This window comes from Nycticebus coucang, chromosome 2 (assembly GCF_027406575.1).
Source record: "Nycticebus coucang isolate mNycCou1 chromosome 2, mNycCou1.pri, whole genome shotgun sequence".
NCBI classification, from domain to species: Eukaryota; Metazoa; Chordata; class Mammalia; order Primates; family Lorisidae; genus Nycticebus; species Nycticebus coucang.
This window is the reverse complement of record NC_069781.1, coordinates 51,715,654-51,734,091: the sequence shown is the minus strand read 5'-3', so window position 1 is coordinate 51,734,091 and position 18,438 is coordinate 51,715,654. Positions and strand designations below refer to the sequence as shown.

Sequence of the window (18,438 nt, the reverse complement as noted above, 5' to 3'; positions counted from 1 at the left end):
CTACTACATTGTTTTAGAAACAAATCTCTCAACATTAAATGCAATTGCCTTATCACCTGTTATTTTAGTCAAAGGACTTGTTACATTTTCTCTTTATCCTTAAGAATCCAAAATTTTAGCAGGGCATCTTCACCAAGTAATCACACTTTGGTTATAAATAGTGAGAAACTTGATATCATGTATCTCCTACTGTGACTCAATGAGCAGAGAGGGTCACATAATGTATGTCCAATATCTAGGCTCTTGATTTAGGAAAACAAATTATATGGTCACCCAATCTGTAAGAATTTTTTCCAAGAAATGTTTAAACTGAACATACCCTAGCTCTAGACCAAAATTCTAATTTATAGGAAATACAAGAGATAATAGAACAGTCAAGCAATGCCCAAGGCAATCTATAAGCCATATCGCAAATGTGAAACTATCCCAAAACTGGTTTAAACTCTTCAACAAAATCAAAGTCAAGAAAAACAAAAAAAATGGAGAAGTACTTTAGATCAACAAAGTCTAAGAAAACATAACAATCAAATGCAACATAAACTCTGAGTGGATCTTGCATCAGAATCAATCTGCTAACTAAAATAAACATGCCATAAAAGATACTTCTTGAATAATGATGTTAAAAACAATGGTAGGAGGCTGTGAAAATTGAATCAAATGAAGTCACTAACTTTAAGAAAACCCAGATAACTAGAAAAGGAGAAGGCCATGAAGAGGGGGCTCCCATGTTTTACATGCCTGATAATGGAAAAAAGTACAAAATTACAACCTTGTACAAAGTCCATTGCAACTTTACAAAAAAAATACTTCTAAAGACATCTGCCAAGCATCTGCCTGTCCAGCTCTGGACTGATGTCACCCTTGTTACTGATATTTGCAGCCAAGGATAATTATTTCAAAACAATGATCTAATCTTCCTCTCATTTTACCTTTAAAAACCTTTATCTTCTTTCACCTCCCTGAATATACACATAGTTTACTATGGCAGGTGTATTCCCACTGCAATGTTTTTTTGTTTGTTTGTTTTTGGAGAGTGTTTCACCCTATTGCCCAGGCTAGAGTGCCATGACATCAACCTAGCTCACAGCAACTTCAAACTCCTGGGTCCAAAGGATCCTCCTGCCTCAGCCTCCAGAGTAGATGGGACTACAGGAGTCCAGCAGGATATTCAGCCTTTTTCTTTTTCTTTTCTTTCTTTCTTTTTTTTGAGACAGTCTCACTTTATTGCCCTGGGTAGAGTGCTGTGGAGTCACAGCTCACAGCAACCTCCAACTCCTGGGCTTAGGCGATTCTCTTGCCTCAGTCTCCCAAGTAGCTGGGACTACAGGCACCTGCCACAGTGTCCCACTATTTTTTTGTTACAGTTTGGCCGGGACCAGGTTTGAACCCGCCACCCTTGGTATATGGGGCTGGCGCCCTACCCACTGAGCCACAGATGTTGCCCTATTCAACTTGATTTTTCATGACAATGATTCAGTTCTCAGCCATAACTCTTCTCTTTATTAGTCTATTGAATTTAGAAATTATGATTTTCTTTTTTAGTTTCTAAAATTACATTTGTGCTGTAATTATATTTCCTGGAGAGTTTTCATTACTATGTTAAAGTTTTCTTTCCTATACTCTATTAATTCTTGTGCGCAAAAGAAGTTGCCAGTTACAGTTATTCGGATTAGCTTTCCACTATCAAGTTATTAAACTTCTCTAATTCTTCTTTGCCTATTCATGACTGATTGTTTCCTTAGCATTCAAATGATCTTTTAGAGAAAAAAACTAGCAGGTTACAAAAGACATGGACATTTTCAATACTAAGCACCAACCATGTGATCAAACTTTATTTTCTGATGAAACCCAGGAAGAGGTGTCCATGAATCTCCACACCGGTTCTGTTCCTCTCTTTATGTAAGGAATAAATTGTCCCTCTTAATCAATAGGATTCAAGGATTCTGCCAGTTAAACACCTCTTATTCAGTCTCCTACGGCTCTGAGAAAAAGCAAATCACTGCCTTTCGATCTATGCCTCAGATTTTGCTCAACAGCAAAGAGAACAAAGTTTCCCACCTGCAATTACTCCTGGATGTCTAAAGAGAACTTTAGAACCCCTTTCTTGGCTATCATGGTTTGCTCTGTCCTGGTTATTTAATTGCTCCAAGAAGTAAGGGAAAAGAAACCCTGATAAAGCCTCTATCTTCCCACATTTAACTTCCCGTTTCCACCTTCATTGCTTATCTCCTCCATTCATAAGTAACACAATGAATAATAACTAGTCACATTAGCTCCTTTAACCCTTATAATCTTAGGAGGCAAGAATTATTTCCATTTTGCAAATGACTACAATGTTAAAGAAGCTTAAGTGTTTCAAAGTTGCAAAGCCAGACCTATTTGCATAAAAGTCTATGTAACCTCTTCATAAAAAACACTGCCTCCACCTTTCACAAGCATTTGTGCAACTCAGTCACAGAAATTTTTTGGAGCCTCGTTTTTCCATCTATAAAATGATGATGTTAATATCTACTTCATAAGGTGCTGTACAAACCCAAAGAATGACTGAAGACATATAAAGTGATTAAAACAGTGTCTTGCACACAATGCTCAGTACATGCTAGCTATTAGTATTATTATTTAACATCATGTAAACGTAGAAAATTTCCCCCCCAAATAAAAAGTTATATTCTCAAACAATTTAGAAGAATTTAAAGATTTGGCACTTACCAACTCCAAGGGGCTGTTATGACAAATTTTAACAATATTTGTTATTGTTCAACCTGCTCACTGCAGCATTAAAAACTTAATGTGACTTTTCTTATAACTACATTGTAAAAGTGGGTTCTTCCCAACAGTCACTTTAAATCTATCAACTACTTTTTTTGATTAGAATAGTTCAGAATTTGAGGGCGGCACCTGTGGCTCAAGGAGTAGGGCGCTGGTCCCATATGCCAGAGGTGGTGGGGTCAAATCCAGCCCCGGCCAAAAACCACAAAAAAAAAAAAAAAGAATAGTTCAGAAGTTGAAGACTTTTTTGCTTTTATTTTTTAAAAGAACTGAATTCCTAGTTTAATTGACTATCCATAAAACAACTCCTCCTAACAAGAGAAGAAGTAACACCACTGTTTGGGTATGAAAAAATAAAGTTCTTACTCCTTAAAATCTAGAACAAATAAATAGATTTGAACAAAGAAAAAAAATTAATGCATTCAAGCAAAAGTTAAATGCAGGATTCTCTTTAAATAGCACTGAGAAACAAAATGATTTAGATAATTTAAGACACTTTTTAAATAAAGGTTAACAGGCTTGTAATTGCTAAAACTAACTGAACTAGATTAGTATACTACACAAATAAGTCAAAGCTAAGTATTTTGAAGGAAAGCCCAGAGTAAGACATTAAAAATGGATACATTTCCCATTCTGTTGATAAGTCATCACGGTGCTCTTAAGTAAGGTGTACATGGTAACCAAAATCTAATGAAGAGGCAGCCAAGCAATACAGTGCTAGCTTTTTTTTCTAGAGATAGAGTCTCACTTTGTCCCCCTCGCTAGAGTGCCATGGCGTTACGGCTCACAGCAACCTCCAACTCCTGGGATTAGGCGATTCTCTTGCCTCAGCCTCCCAAGTAGCTGCGACCACAGGTACCTGCCACAACGCCCTGCTATTTTTTGTTGCAGTTTGGCTGGGCCGGGTTTGAACCCATCATCCTTGGTATATGGGGCCAGAGCCCTATTCACTGAGCCACAGGCACCACCCAATGCTAGCTTTTCAATGCTTCAGCAGAGGTAGCAGAGGTAGGTAATTTGGTGCTCTCTATAATTATAACATAAAATTGCCCTTTAATAACTGGGTATGGTAGTTCAGGCCTATAATCCCAGCACTTTGGGAGGCTGAAGTGAGAGATCACTTGAAGCCAGGGATTAAAGACCAGCCTAGGCAACACAGTGAGAACCCTGTCTCAACAACAACAACAACAAAAAAAACATTAGCTGGGTGTGGTGGTACACACCTGTATTCCAAGGGAGGCTGAGGTAGATTAATTGAACCCAGAGTTCCAGGCTGCAGTGAGCTATGATTCTGCCACTGTACGGAATGCCTACCTCTATTTTTTTTAATTGTCCTTTTTTAGTGATTCTTACCCAATAAATTTTTTTTTTCCTGAGACAGAGTCTCACTCTGTTGCTCTGGGTACAGTGCAATGACATCATCATAGTTCACTACAACCTTAAACTCCTGGCCTCAAGTGATCCTCCTGTCTCAGCCTCCCTCATAGCTGAGACTAAAGGTATATATCACCATACCCAGCTAATTTTTTTTTTTTTTGTAGAGATAGGGTTTCACTGTATTGCTCAGTCCGGTATCGAACTCCTGGCCTCAAGTGATCATCCCCCTTTGGCCTCCCTACCTAAGTGCTAGGATTACAGGCATGAGCCACTGCACCCAGTCTGCCTAATAGCATTCTATTAAAAATGAAAAAGTGCTAGATTTCAGGTTATATATGTACTACTTATTTATACTACTACCTCTGGTAATCTCTTCTTAATGTTCTACTGTAGCACAAAACTTTCCATATTCTTCAGGAAAAATGCCAAACTTTGCAAAGAGAGATAAAGTCAATTATTGGAAACTACTGAAACAATTACTTGAGGCAAAAATCATCAATAGATGCTAAAATTAGTAGATGAAAGTCTCATGCGCACTGATAGAAGTTGGCATGTAGCTTCTTTTGTTTTGTTTTGAAAGAGTCTCATTATGTCACCCTCTGTAGAATGCTGTGACATCACAGCTCACAGCAACCTCAAATTCTTGGGCTTAATGATTCTCTTGCCTCAGCTTCCCAAGTAGCTGGGACTACAGGCGCCCACCACAATACACAGCTATTTGTTTTTAGAGACCGGGTCTTGCTCTTGCTCAGGCTGGTCGTAAACCTGTGAGCTCAGGCGATCTGCCCACCTCGGCCTCCCAGAGTGCTGGGATGACAGGCATGAGCCACTGCACCGGGCTCCTTACATACTTTTTAATCACAATAACCAATTTATATATATTCATAGTTAAAATATGTATACTTATATGAAATGAACCTTACTATTGCCTCTGTGAAATGAGGTTATTATCACCCAACATTAATAAATATGTATAAGAATTCAATGAGATAAAAGGTCTAAACTATTAATATAGTGCCTGGTAGAGTAAGCAATTAATCAATAGTGGAGCTCACACCTATGATACCAGCACTTTGGGAGGCTAAGATGGGAGGATGGATTGAGTACAGGAGTTCAGTGCTGCAGTAAACTCTGCAGCAATGTACCACTGCACTATAAGCTGGACGACAAAGAGAAACCCTATCATAAAATAAAACTAAAACAAAACACAAATAAAAGTATATAAATAATGGGTATCAGAAATAGTCTATTTAAAATCCAAATGTGATTCTGCTGCTGGTTGCAATGCTGTTGTTTAATATCTATGTGTAGCGGTTTAAGAAAATCACTTAATTCTTAAAATAATTAAGTCCATCCTTATATACAACAAAAGGACCAATCATAACAAGTAAACAAATCAATTTTTCTGCACTGTTGAATTATCTTATAAATAAAACACGCATGCAAAAAATCACATCTTTGACATAAGAAATTACAAAAGGAATAACAAAGAAATTTTCAAATAAAAATGAAAGTTCTTTTAACTTACTGACTGACTAGATCAGATCCCATCTTACAGCCATCATCTGCCTCCTCTTCCACATCAGAGTCTGTTCCATTGTCACCTTATAAATTAAATGAACTATTAAAAGCATGCTTATCAAAAAAAAGTCAGAATGATTTAACCATTGCATTGTCATTTTTAAAAGTAATGCAGATTAAGAATTTTGTATATGTTAAAAGATTACTTTTTTTTTTTTTTTGCAGTTTTTGGCCAGGGCTGGGTTTGAACCCGCCACCTCTGGCATATGGGGCTGGCGCCCTTCCCCTTTGAGCCACAGGCACCGCCCAAAAGATTACATTTTTAATTGCTTATATTTGAAATATTTTTTCCAATGCTTTATTAGGTATTTCTCATTGCCTTCCATTTATCTATATAAATGTGTATGTACACAAGAATGTGAATATAGATATCCTTATAGAGTACCCACATATGTACACATCTATTTCCAGAGTTACAAAATTCCATCAAACATTTTATATTTAAAAATAAAGTTATCTCTGGAAATTGAAAGGCTCCATTTTTCTAGAGGTATTAGTACCACAAAGAGTAGTCATACATTAAGCAAACATATAAGTGTTGGTAAACTGCAAGAAATTATTCTAACTCTGCATCTGGGTCTTCTTAGAGCAGAAACAGAACATAACTGGTAACTAAAAGCTATAAAGAATATGAAGCAAGAAATTAAAAACAAACTTTTTTTTTCTGTGCTCATAGCTCACTCGAACCCTAAATTTCTGAGCTCAAGTGATCTTCCCACCTTAGCCTCCCAAGCAGCTGGACTACAGGCACACACTGCCATGATAGAAAATTTTTCTATTGTTTTGTAGAGATGAGGTCTCACTATGTTGCTCAGGTTGGTCTCAAACTCCCAGGCTGAAGCAATCCTCCACCTTGGCCTCCCTAAGTGCTAGGATTATAGGCATGAGCCACTGTGTCCAGCCCTAACAAATTATTTTAAGGGAAATCCTTGCCTTCTCAATAATTAATTACTTTTTTAATATATTTTTGGTAAACATGTTTTAGCTTCATTTTGTTACTTACGCTCTTACCTATACAGTTCATTTGGGATAACTACACATCAATTCTACTCTTAAAATGCCATTCTGATACATAAACTACATTTCTCAATACAAAGAAAAGCAAAATTACTTTCAATGATTACCCAGTAAAGATATTAAAGTAATATTCAAATAAGAGAAAGAATACTTGAGGATTTATGCTGAATATAGTATTAACTAGTAAGTTACCAGAATGTAGAAATATGCATTCTTACCTTCAAGAATCTTCAAGATTTTTTTTTCAGATAGAAGCTCTAATTGTTCCTGGCATAGTTTTTTAATTTCTTCTATTGAACAGTTCTAAAGAAATAACATTAAAAAAAATACATTTATGTAATTTAGCTCCAATGTAAACTTGGAAACTGCAATTACAAAAAAAATTCCAGTTAGCAATTTTATAATAAAACAAACTAAGGCCTCAGATTTACATAAACCTTTTCATGGGATGAAATCAGAAAAACCACCAGTTTAATATCTAAACATTTTAGAGATCTGATGGGAATACATAAAGTCATGTTTTTATGAAAGAACAAACTAAAGAGTAAGTCAATTTCAAATATTATTATAAGTAGCCTACTTATATTAGGTAATTATTCAAAAGGTTTAAATATTCAAGTCCTAGCTATCTATACATATTAGATACAGTAGAACTTCTGTAAATTAAACACCCAAGGAACTCTAACAAGATGATCAACATATGGAGGAAGACAACATAAGGAACTAGGCCTATTGTATTGATATGTACATGTAGTACATGGCCATTCTATGAAAATGAGGTCAACTTCAGGAGGTGGTCAACTATGGAGGTTTATTTACCATATAAGATTTTGGGCTTAACTTGTCCAAGGCCCTTTAACCAGAACTAAAAAATTAGAATAACATGCACTTCCCTAAATAATTTTCAGAAATAAGTATATTAAAACACTTGTAAATTTAAAGAACTATAAGCTATTGTCAACCACTGTTGTGTTTTATTTACACAGCAGCCTATTGTTACATTATTTCTTAAAACATCAGAAATCTTCATTGTACCTCCAATTTAGTTGTTACCATTGCCTAAATTTAATAGAATTATTTCAATAGGGTCAATAAATCTCTTGCCTAAAAATTTTTTCTTGGCAAATTTTTAAATACACAAAGCTGTTCATGGTTCTCCAAAATCCTTTTTTAAAATAACTTTTCAAGTAACCTGGATGAAAACATCTGATTATAAACTCTTTAAGTGATTGCTACAAAGAAGGTGGTATTCTTATATGTGGGTATAATCAGACAATATAAGTAATAAAGTACCTTTAACACATCAGGAAGCATCTTCTTTAACTTCTTCTCTCCTATAATACAGAAGCACTGTTGAAGCATTTCTTTTTTGTCTGATATATAAAAACTAACTGGCTTCAATGACACAGTCAGGTCCAATCCACCTTCTTCAAGGTCACTGTGCTCTGCCAAGAATAACTCTTTTTCCAAAGTTGGCAAAAGATACTTGGTTTCCTAAAATCAAAAGAATAAAGAGCCACTTAATAATGCTACTTAAGATATACAGAATATACAACATAATTTTCATTTAATAAATTCATTAAAAATTCCCAAATTCTTTGTTTGTGCAGTTATTTGTCTAAAACCCAAGAAAGAATATTTTATAACTCAGTATTCTTTGCTTTTACTTTCCACACTACAATTAACTTCAGGAGTAACTGTTAAGGAAAGAGATATCTTAGAACCAACAAATGAAAATATAGTCAATATTGAATAACTGCCTACAATTTTAGAGTTTTGAAGAAATAGGATATTCCTTCAGGTAGCCATTCACCCGAAAGCTTTACGTACGCCTTGTCATTCTACTTAAATTCATATAAAGAAATGGAAGTAAAACTGTTACAAATCACAAATATTATATAGTAATGTGCTTTCCAGGAGCTATTACGATTTTTAAAAACTCTATATAATTTAATCATGTTCAAAGTAACTAAGTAAAATCAGTAATTTAAGACATTTTTTGACAGTTTTACCTTCAATTTTTCAAATTTATCTTGTCCTTTCCAATCTATTATCATAATCCTGGTCTAAACCACTATGGTTTGTAGATTAGCCATTTAACTAGAATCCATGCCTCTAATTTGAGGTCTGTTTTACATTGTTAGCAAAATACATTTTATAAAATGCTTGTTTATTCATCTTTTTTGTTTAAAACCCTTTAATGACTTATTGCTCTAGGGTAATATTGCCTACCTGGCCCTTCATGCTCAATCTTTGTGTTCTGGACACAACAACAAACTTTGAACTACTCAAATATAACCCATTCTCCTCCTATCAGCTCATACAAGCTCCCACTCTTCTGCTTAGAACAGTCTTTCTTCCTTCTTTCCTCTACCCCACTATAGTCACAAGATTAAAAACAAATTTAGACACTCCAGATAACAATTCAAAAATCCCTTCCTCAGGACAGATTTGTTGTATGTAACTGTTTGAAAAGTAGTCTAAGAATGGGCCAGTTTTAAACAATACTATGATAATTGGACTGAAAAAGTAAAGGTTAAGTCTTGTTCTCATGGCTTACAACATAATGATGTAGAGAAACTGGAATCCTTATATATTGCTACTGAGAACATAAAATGGTACAGCTACTTTGGAAAGAAAACAGTATGTCAGTTCCTCAAAAAGTTATCATATGACTCACCAATTCTATTCCTAGATATACACCCAAGAAAAATGTAACCATATGTCCACATAAAAATTTGCACACAAATGTACACAGAACCATTAGTCATAATAGCCAAAAAGTGGAAACCAAAATGTCTATTAAGTGATAAATGCAAAAACAAAATGTGGTATCGTCATACGTTAAAATATTACACAGCCATAAAAAAGCATGAACCTATGTGCTATAACACAGATGAACCTTAAAAACATTATGCTAAGTGCAATAAACCAGACTCAAAATACTACACGTTATATGATTCTATTCATATACAATATGCAACAGGGAAATCTATAAATCTGTAATGACAAGGAATAAATCTGTGGTTACCTAGGAATGGAGCAGGGTGTGAGTTGAGTATTATGGATGGTAACTAAAAGGTACACATAACGTTTCTTTTGGGGGTGATGAAAATATTTTATTGTCTGTAGTTATGGTTGTACAAGCCCAAACTTGTACATGAAATGGGTGAATTGTATGTTATAAAAAATTTCAATGAAGTTCTTACCAAAAAATGGAAACTCACTAAACAAGATAAATGGCACTCTCAGAAGAGATGTTACCAATGTGCCTAATATGCAATGACTTTTTTTCTTCATAAACATATTTATTTTTCATTAAGAAGTTTGATTTAGCTGGGCGCAGTGGCTCACACCTTAATCCCAGCACTTAGGAGGCAGAGGTGGGTGGACTGCCTGAGTTCACCAGTTCCAGACCAGCCTCAGCCAGAAGATGACCTTGTCTCTAATAGCAGCTGGGCATTGTGGTGGGCACCTGTAGTCCCAGCTACGTGGGAGGCTGAGGCAACAGAATTGCTTAAGCCCAAGAGTTTGAGGTTTCTGTGAGCTGTGATACCATGGCACTCTACTCAGGGCGACAACAGACTCTCAAAAAAAAAAAAAGAAAAAGAAAAAGAAAAAAAACATTGACCCAGCCATTTTACTTCTGAGATTATCCTAACACAACTCCTGCACAAGATAAATATACAAAAATGTTTGTTTTCTTACTGTAATAACAACAACAAAAACTGGAAACCTAAATATTCATTAATAAAGATAAAATGGAAAAAATGTTTTAAAAATATTTCTAAAAAGATATAATGAAATACTGAGCAGTCACTAAAAAATAACGTACCAATATAAAAAGAAAAGACAATTAAGTTTAGGTGTGGGAACTTAAGTGCACAGGTCTGACAAGGGCTAATAAAAAGAGACTGCATATCTAAGTATTAATGTAGAAGCACGAAGAGGGACTCCACGCTTTTCCCTTGCTTTCTGTGTTGAATGAATTGAAAATATGTATTCACTATCTGTTTTATAATAAATTATAAAATACTACTTAAGAAAGTGATATCTTGGCATGTTAATGTCACATAAAGAACATGGCTTTTATACACTCAAAAACTGAATTCAATTCTAGGAGGTATTCACAAACTCGGTGTGGGTAAAGTTCCTTACCCTCTTTGGGCCTCGATTTTCTCACCTGCAATGTAGAGTTAACCATAATTTACTAAAAGGTGAAGGCCAAGAGAAAAGTAAAGCGTCTGGCTCCCAAGGGCAATGAATACTAGCTTCCAACCCATACTCTTCAAGGAGACTGAGACCTGAGACCACAGGGTTCGTCAGGACTTAGGCATATGAACCTCAAACATAGGTAACCCCTTGGGATTGCCTCACTAATTAGTGAGCTCCAGCCGGTGTCCCATCTCGTCAGGTGGCCAGCCTTTTTCCGAAAAAGCAGCAGCGTCAGGATGCGGCGAGAGGGGAGCGCACGCACCTGCGGCAGAGAGCCGGAGACGCTGGAAGATGAGTCAGTGCTCCTCCGCTTCCGCCGCTCGCTGCTCCCACCCCAACAGCTGCCGCCGCTGCCGCCGCCGGTGACACTTCCACTGTAGCTAGTGTTCCCACAGCAGCTGACGCTCCCGCAGCCGCTGGTGCTCCCACTGCCGCTACTGGTCAGGGCAGGTAGGAGGTCCGGGGCCGCGAGCGCCGCGGCTGCCTCCTGACTGCTACGTTTGCGCCGCTTCTCCCGGGAGGACTTCTTTCCCGTCATGATCCCTGTGCAGCAACCATCCGAACAAAGTCCGCCGTCTACGGAGCGACCGATGCCCGGCTCCGGCGGCAGGGAACGGCAGGTACTGGCGTCGCAGTTTTGCGTCACTTCCGATCTCGGCGCAGAACGTGTGAGGCGTTCCTGGAGCATGTGCCAGCGCCAATGGCGCCGCGTTCCCAGTTGCCGCGGTCAACTCGAGTTTGTGGACGGCTTGTAGTAGTCGGGGGGTTTGCTTCTTTTTGTGTATCTCTGCAGAGGACGGAGTACGGAGCAACAGGTCTTTGATCTACTCATACTGCTGTTGAGTATTACAAAGACTTAATAAGGTAAAAGTGTCGTTTCTGATTTCTCCATTTTCGTTTGCCTCTGGATTTTATTTCTGATTAATAAGGTAACAACTAAGAGAACCTGTGGGTCGCGACCCCTTTGGGGGTCTCCTGCATATCAGATATTTGCATTACGATTCATAACAGTAGCAAAATTACAGGTATGAAGTAGCAACGAGAATAATTTTCTGGTCGGGGGTCACCATAACATGAGGAACTGTATTAAAGGGTCGCGGCATTAGGAAGGTTGAGAACCACTGGCTTAAGGGGAAGTAGATTCATCTCATTATTGTCATCACTGGGCAAATTATGTAATTTCTGCATAAAGTCTAAGATGGACAAGTAAGGATTTGAGTTCGTTTTTGAAAATTGATTATGGGCCATACCTTTATGATTGTTAGATTTTGTGTGCGAGAGTAATTTAAACAGAAGGCAGGCTTTATCAGGGATCAAGAACACATAAAAATATGTCATCGTTTACCTTGGATAGTCTCAGCAGGAGACTTTAATCGAGGAAGGCAAAAGGTAGCGCTTAGGACAAAGCTAGCTACTGCTCAGTAGTAATCCTGTGCCTTTTATTGGACTAAGAAGCAATGTAGAAAAGAAACTTCCCTTAACTACATTCCCTACTTGTCTCATCATTCAAAAACTAATAAGAGCCTAAAACAAACGGGCCAGGGTTAATAACCAGGGGCACTTGCAGCCTTGGGAAAACTGTCTTTTCCCCCAGTCTCCATTCTTCACTTTGCCTTGCTTTCCAAGGCTTGCTAAGACTGAGCCTACTGGGTTTCCATGAGTTCTGGGAAATATACCTGAAAAGAATGAAAAATTTGTGTTGACAGACAGGATAAATATGTAAAATTAATAACATGTAATGTTTATGATTCTGTTATGGTTGAATTGTGTCCCAAGAAAATTCGTGTGTTGAAGCCTTATTTGAAGACTGTATTTGACCTCCATCCTGGAGGAATTAAGGTTAAATGAGGTCATAAGTGTACGGCCCTAATCTAAAATGACTAGTATCCTTATTATTAAAAAAGAAAGAAAAGAAAAAGAAGAAAAGAGATTGCCCTCTCTCTTCAACATGCAAACAGAGGAAAGGACATGTGAGGTCATGAGGAAAAGGAAATCATCTGCAAACAAGGAAGAAAAGCATGACCAGAAACCAATCCAGATGGCACCTTGATCTTTGACTTTTAGCTTCCAGAACTGTGGGAAAACACATTCTGTTGTTTCAGCCACCCAGTTTATGGTATTGTTATGGCAGCCTGAGCTAACTAACATCAACCTAAAATGGTATGGATAGAGCTAGTTTATTAATTCCTGGCTGCAAATAATTCTCTTATAAAGGAAACTCAGAAGCTTCTGAGTTTGCACATTGTTCTACAGCTACCTGTCTGATAGTTTTCATATTTCTTCGGCTGGACCAGGAAGGCAAAACTCTTCTCACCAGATTGCTATAGAATATGAATTTGGCAGATGAATCCCAGTTTGGTCAGGGGTCACCATGACATGACCATCCTCCTATACCAGCAGTTCCCAACCTGTGGGTCACGACCCCTTTGTAACAATGAAAATACATCCTGTATATCAGATATTTACATTACGATTCATAACAGTAGCAAAATTACAGTTATTAAGTAGCAACGAAAATAAGTTTATGGTTTGGTGTCACCATATCATGAGGAACTGTCTTAAAGGGTCACAGCATTAGGAAGGTTGAGAACCACTGTCCTATACATTTTTTCTAGGACACAAATGCATTGTTTCACCACTGGTGATAGAGAAGAGACAAAACAGAAAATATCAATAACTTCCTAGGTTTATAGTCTACTGAGGAAGACAAGAAAGTATATAATAGAAAGTGCTTCCATTCTCACTTTTTTTTTTTTTTGGTAGAGACAGAGTCTCACTTTATGGCCCTCGGTGGAGTGGCATGGCATCACACAGCTCACAGCAACCTCCAACTCCTGGGCTTAAGCGATTCTCTTGCCTCAGCCATTCTCACTTTTTAATTCTTATTCTGCTTTATATTTCTTCAGTGCTCTTAACATCATACCTTTTCTTTCTTCCTTTCCTTTCCTTCCCTTTCCCTTTCCTCTTTCCCCTTTCCCCTTTCCTTTCCTTTCCTTTCCTGTCTCACAGTGTGGCTTCGGCTAAAGTGCAGGTACAGTGGTGTCATCATAGCTCACTGCAATCTGAAACTCCTAAGCTCAAGTGATCCTTCTGCCTCAGCCTTCCAAGTAGCTGGGGCTGCCAGCGTGCACCATCATACCCATGAATTGGTTTGGGGTCACCAGAGGAGGGAGTGTTGGTGCGAGGGATGAAGAGGCTTGACATAAAGTCCATGTCAGGAGACTGAGGGACTCTGGGAAGACCCCTTCTGAGCAAACTTCGGGTCCATACTTATTATAAAGCAGGAAAAAGTAGTTTAAAATTTACTTATCAGACATCAGCACTAAAAAGGGAAAACATGGAAAGTGTCAGACCAAATGTCTCCAACTAGTTTTTGCAGAACTACAGACCTTAAGGAAGACTCTGCCTCCAGCATCAAGAGATTTTTGGAATCTAGAGAATCTTTACCCCATTGGGCCTGGTATTGCCACACCTCATATATGCATTCTCTCTTGGAGGCCAGTTTTCTGATCTGCACATACACAACTCATATGCCATTCTCATGATTCTCTAGGTCCTCAAGTAGGAAGCGAGTCTTATGCTAAAGATCAGGGCACAATTTTCCCTACATGCCAAAATTTTTTTCTACTTTTAGTAGAGACGGGGTCCGGTTCTTGCTCAAGCTAGTCTCAAACTTGTGAGCTCAAGAAATTCTCCTGCCTTGACCTCTCAGAGTGCTAGGATTACTTACAGGCATGAGCCACCACATCCAGCCTCATGTATATTTATCTCCTTTCTCTTGAATTGTAAGCTTCATGAAGGCAAGGACTTTGTTTACTTCTGTACTTCCATACCCCACTGTCCTTAATAAAAATTTGGCACATGGTAGATTCTTGATTAAAACTGATTGAGTGAATAATTTCAGGTGGAAAACCAGATTTACATAAGATTATATGAAGTCACTAAGTCATGGGAGCAAAAGTACCTAGTAAAATTAATGGCTAGAAACTAGTCTTTAATAAAAGATGTCAGTAGGAGGTTTGCAATGCTTTTCTATCACATGCCAGAGAGACTTAGCTGCTACTATGACACTGACAATCAAATGGGCTTTGGAACCACAGGTACAAACTGATTTCTACATGGGATTCTGCTGAGCAGAGGACAGGGAAAAAATTTTTGGCTCCTGCTAAGAACATGGCATATAGACATCACAAGGCTGGCATAGAGCCAGAGAGATGTTAGTGTCTACATATTTAGGTTGACATATGAAATTGCCTTAGGTTGTAGGTCAAAAGTGGTTGAATTTTGACAGTTTCATGTGGTTCAACCTAGTATAATAGAACTTAAAAGGCCCAGCACTAAACACTAAACATTGTTCATACTTAAATCAAATACCAATTATTTTTCTGCTCTAGAACAAGTATATGGGAGGATGGACAAAGATTGGAATGTATATGCCATTTTCAGCAATGCACTCAGCATTAATAACAATGATTGCTAGGGATAGCTTGCACTAACTAATTGTAGGGTCAATTTTATAAAGAGATACTAGGTGAGAAATTTGTTTTTTCTCCGAAGTGATGAATTTTAAGGAAATTACCTCATAGCTGCTAGTTGATGTAATCTCTGTCTTGTGATGGAGGCTAGCAAAAGATACTTGCTGAAACAAACAGAAACTCCTGATGCTATCATTTCCCATCGGTGAGCCAATGTAATTTTTTTTTACTATAAAGGTCATTTCTCACCATCCTAATTAATATAATATACCACAGGTAAGACCTTCCCTGATCTGAACAGCATTTTTCTCTTCAGGTATGTACCTCTCCTAGAAATGTACCTTCCAGGCCTATTCAACAACCTTACCTCTACTTATCTTACTGCATATAAGATTCAATTATGATTTATTTAAAACCTTTCCAAGTCACTTCCATTCTCAATCCTGCTGAAGTAACCATTTCTTTTTTAACTGACCCTTCTCCCTACAGAGCATGCAGAACTTGCTCAACATCCTTTCCAGTATACTATTATTATAATTCCAATGAACAGAGGCCATGCATTACACGTCTTTGTAATCTCAATACCTATTGTCTGAAAATGTATTTTCCAGATAAATACATTCATTATGTATTTCTGTAGGGTACTCAAATATTGGTTTGAGTCTTTGAGAAGGGACTCAAACTTTGTTAAAAGCTAGGGACGCAAATATTTGTTAAAATTATATTAATGAAAAAAAAAATCCTGTAAAATAATTTAAGGTTTATTCTCAGCCAATATGAGTGACTATGGCCTGGAGGAATCCTCAACTCCAACCTGAGTAGGTGGTTCTGAGGCAGTTGGGTTATAGTTTGGTTTCAAGCGTTTTTGGGGGACAGGAATTACAGGCAAATTACTCAGGAGACTAATTTCTCAAAGCTTGTTGGATTTGTAGATCCCTGAGCCATGGTCACTCATATTTACTGAGAATAAACCTCTTTAAATTATTTTACAGCTTTTTTTTTTGGTCTGTTAATTCTTAGGCTCAAAATGGGATTAAGAGAAGCGTTGGGGGACCCCCCCAAAAGAGTAGCCCAATCATGGAACTAGGTACTGACAAAGCGTCTCCTTGAGTGCCCCACTCTGACTTTCTTCTTAGGTGGATCTGGTACATACTCTGGAGCTCCACTCTTGGTCAGTGGTCTTTACTTTGTTCTAAGCCAGGCATCCTCAAACTTTTTAAACAGGGGGCCAGTTCACTGTCCCTCAGACCGTTGGAGGGCTGGACTATAGTTTAAAAAAAAACAAAACATAACTGAACAAATTCCTATGCACAGTGCACATATCTTATTGTGAAGTAAAAAACAAAAAAGAGGACAAATAACAATCACACTGCCTCATGTGGCCTGCGGGCTGCAGTTTGAGGACCCCTGTTCTAAGCTGTCTGTTGTTTTCCTAGGAAGGTGTTTGAAATCCTAATTTTGATTAGAAGGTGCATTCTAAAGGGTCTTTTCCATTGCTTCTTCCTCTTAAAATTAATCTCAAATAGTTCATCTGCCCATTTGGGCAAAGAACTGAACTGCCCCTTTTGAAGAATGAGAGACTGATTCTCAGCTCCACTACACTAAACACTAGATTACAGTTTGTTTCCTCTTAAAACAAAAAAAGAACAAAGAATAAAAGTGGGAAACAAATCCCCTAAAAATCAGGAAAAACAAAAGGAATGACGCCCTTTGGGGTTTGGTTTATGGTACCTATACTTGCAATTATTTGTTTAAATGGAAAGGTTCAAAGGAGTGTCAGATTTTCTAACATTTTAACTGGTTACATTTTATGGGATATTCTTGTGCACATTGTTAGACTGATGGGCAAATTATATCCATCAAGGAAAAATCAGAGCTCAAATATGTAACCTGCAACTATAGAGTTAAAATGTCAAGTCTTCTTTTTTTTTTTTTTTTTTTTGTAGAGACAGAGTCTCACTTTATCGCACTCCTGCGGAGAGGAGAGTGCGGTAGAGTGCCCTGGCGTCACACAGCTCACAGCAACCTCCAAATCCTTGGGCTTAGGTGATTCTCTTGACTCAGCCTCCCGAGCAGCTGGGACTACAGGCGCCCGCCACAATGCCCGGCTATTTTTTTGTTGTAGTTTGGCTGGGGCTGGGTTTGAACCCACCACCCTCGGCATATGGGGCCGGCGCCCTACCCACTGAGCCACAGGCGCCGCCCCAAAATGTCAAGTCTTAAGTTCTTTGTCTATTTTCTTTCCTGCTTACTCAAAATCTGCTGACTTTTTCTATTGGTGGTGAGATAAACTCATTGGTTATGGCATTACTAATTCATTTCTACTTGAGAGATACTTTTCTTACATACTTTAGCCAATTCTAATTAAAACATTAAAAACTCGCTTGAAACTGAAGGAAAAAAAGGGAGAAAAGTTTTGTTGTTTTGTTTTTTAAATCAAGGCAGGCATGGTGGCTCACTGTAATCCTGGTGCCTTGGGAAATCAAAGTGAGAGAATTGCTTGAGGTCAAGAGTTTGAGACCATCCTGGGAAACATAGCAAGACCCTGTCTGTACCAAAAAAAAAAAAAAAAATAGCCAGGCACAGTGCTGTGTGCCTATAATCCTAGCTACTTGGCAGGTTGAAGCAGAAGGATCCACTCCAAACTTGGGCCCAGAAGTTTGGGGCTGTAGTGAACTATGATCACACTACCACACTCCAACAGAATAAGACCCTGTCTCTATAAATAAATAGCCATGGAAATTACCCAAAATTTTTGTCCACAGCTTTCATTACATTACCTATCGGGGCAAATAAGTTTTAGTTATATGAACAAGTATGAATTTTGTGAGAAGTAATTTAAATCCAGCTATATTTTGTAAACTAGTGAGTTTGTTTTGTTATTTCATTGCTAGAGTTAGAAACTAAAAGCTATTGGATCTTTATTTTTGTGCATGCCTGTGTTTAGACGTATTTTGTGTATTTATTTAAAATGTATGTTGCATGTGTTGTGTCTACATGGGTA

The 18,438-nt window shown here is 37.7% G+C and overlaps 2 protein-coding genes across 2 annotated transcripts in view; one reads left to right on the top strand and one right to left on the bottom strand.

Annotated features, from left to right (window-relative positions):
- The window catches only part of CAAP1 (caspase activity and apoptosis inhibitor 1), a 51,775-nt gene extending 40,205 nt beyond the window's left edge, over nt 1-11,570 (bottom strand). The window contains exons 1-4 of the mRNA XM_053571162.1: nt 11,222-11,570; nt 8,038-8,238; nt 6,963-7,047; nt 5,675-5,750 (exon numbers count right to left, since the gene is read on the bottom strand). Coding sequence (XP_053427137.1) covers nt 5,675-5,750; nt 6,963-7,047; nt 8,038-8,238; nt 11,222-11,497 — 638 coding nt within the window. The 5' untranslated portion in view covers nt 11,498-11,570. The remainder of the gene's footprint in view (nt 1-5,674; nt 5,751-6,962; nt 7,048-8,037; nt 8,239-11,221) is intronic.
- A 182-nt stretch (nt 11,571-11,752) lies between these two features.
- IFT74 (intraflagellar transport 74) overlaps nt 11,753-18,438 on the top strand; it is a 164,128-nt gene continuing 157,442 nt past the window's right edge. Inside the window, exon 1 of the mRNA XM_053571127.1 lies at nt 11,753-11,823. The gene's annotated coding sequence lies outside the window, so the exon portion shown is untranslated. The remainder of the gene's footprint in view (nt 11,824-18,438) is intronic.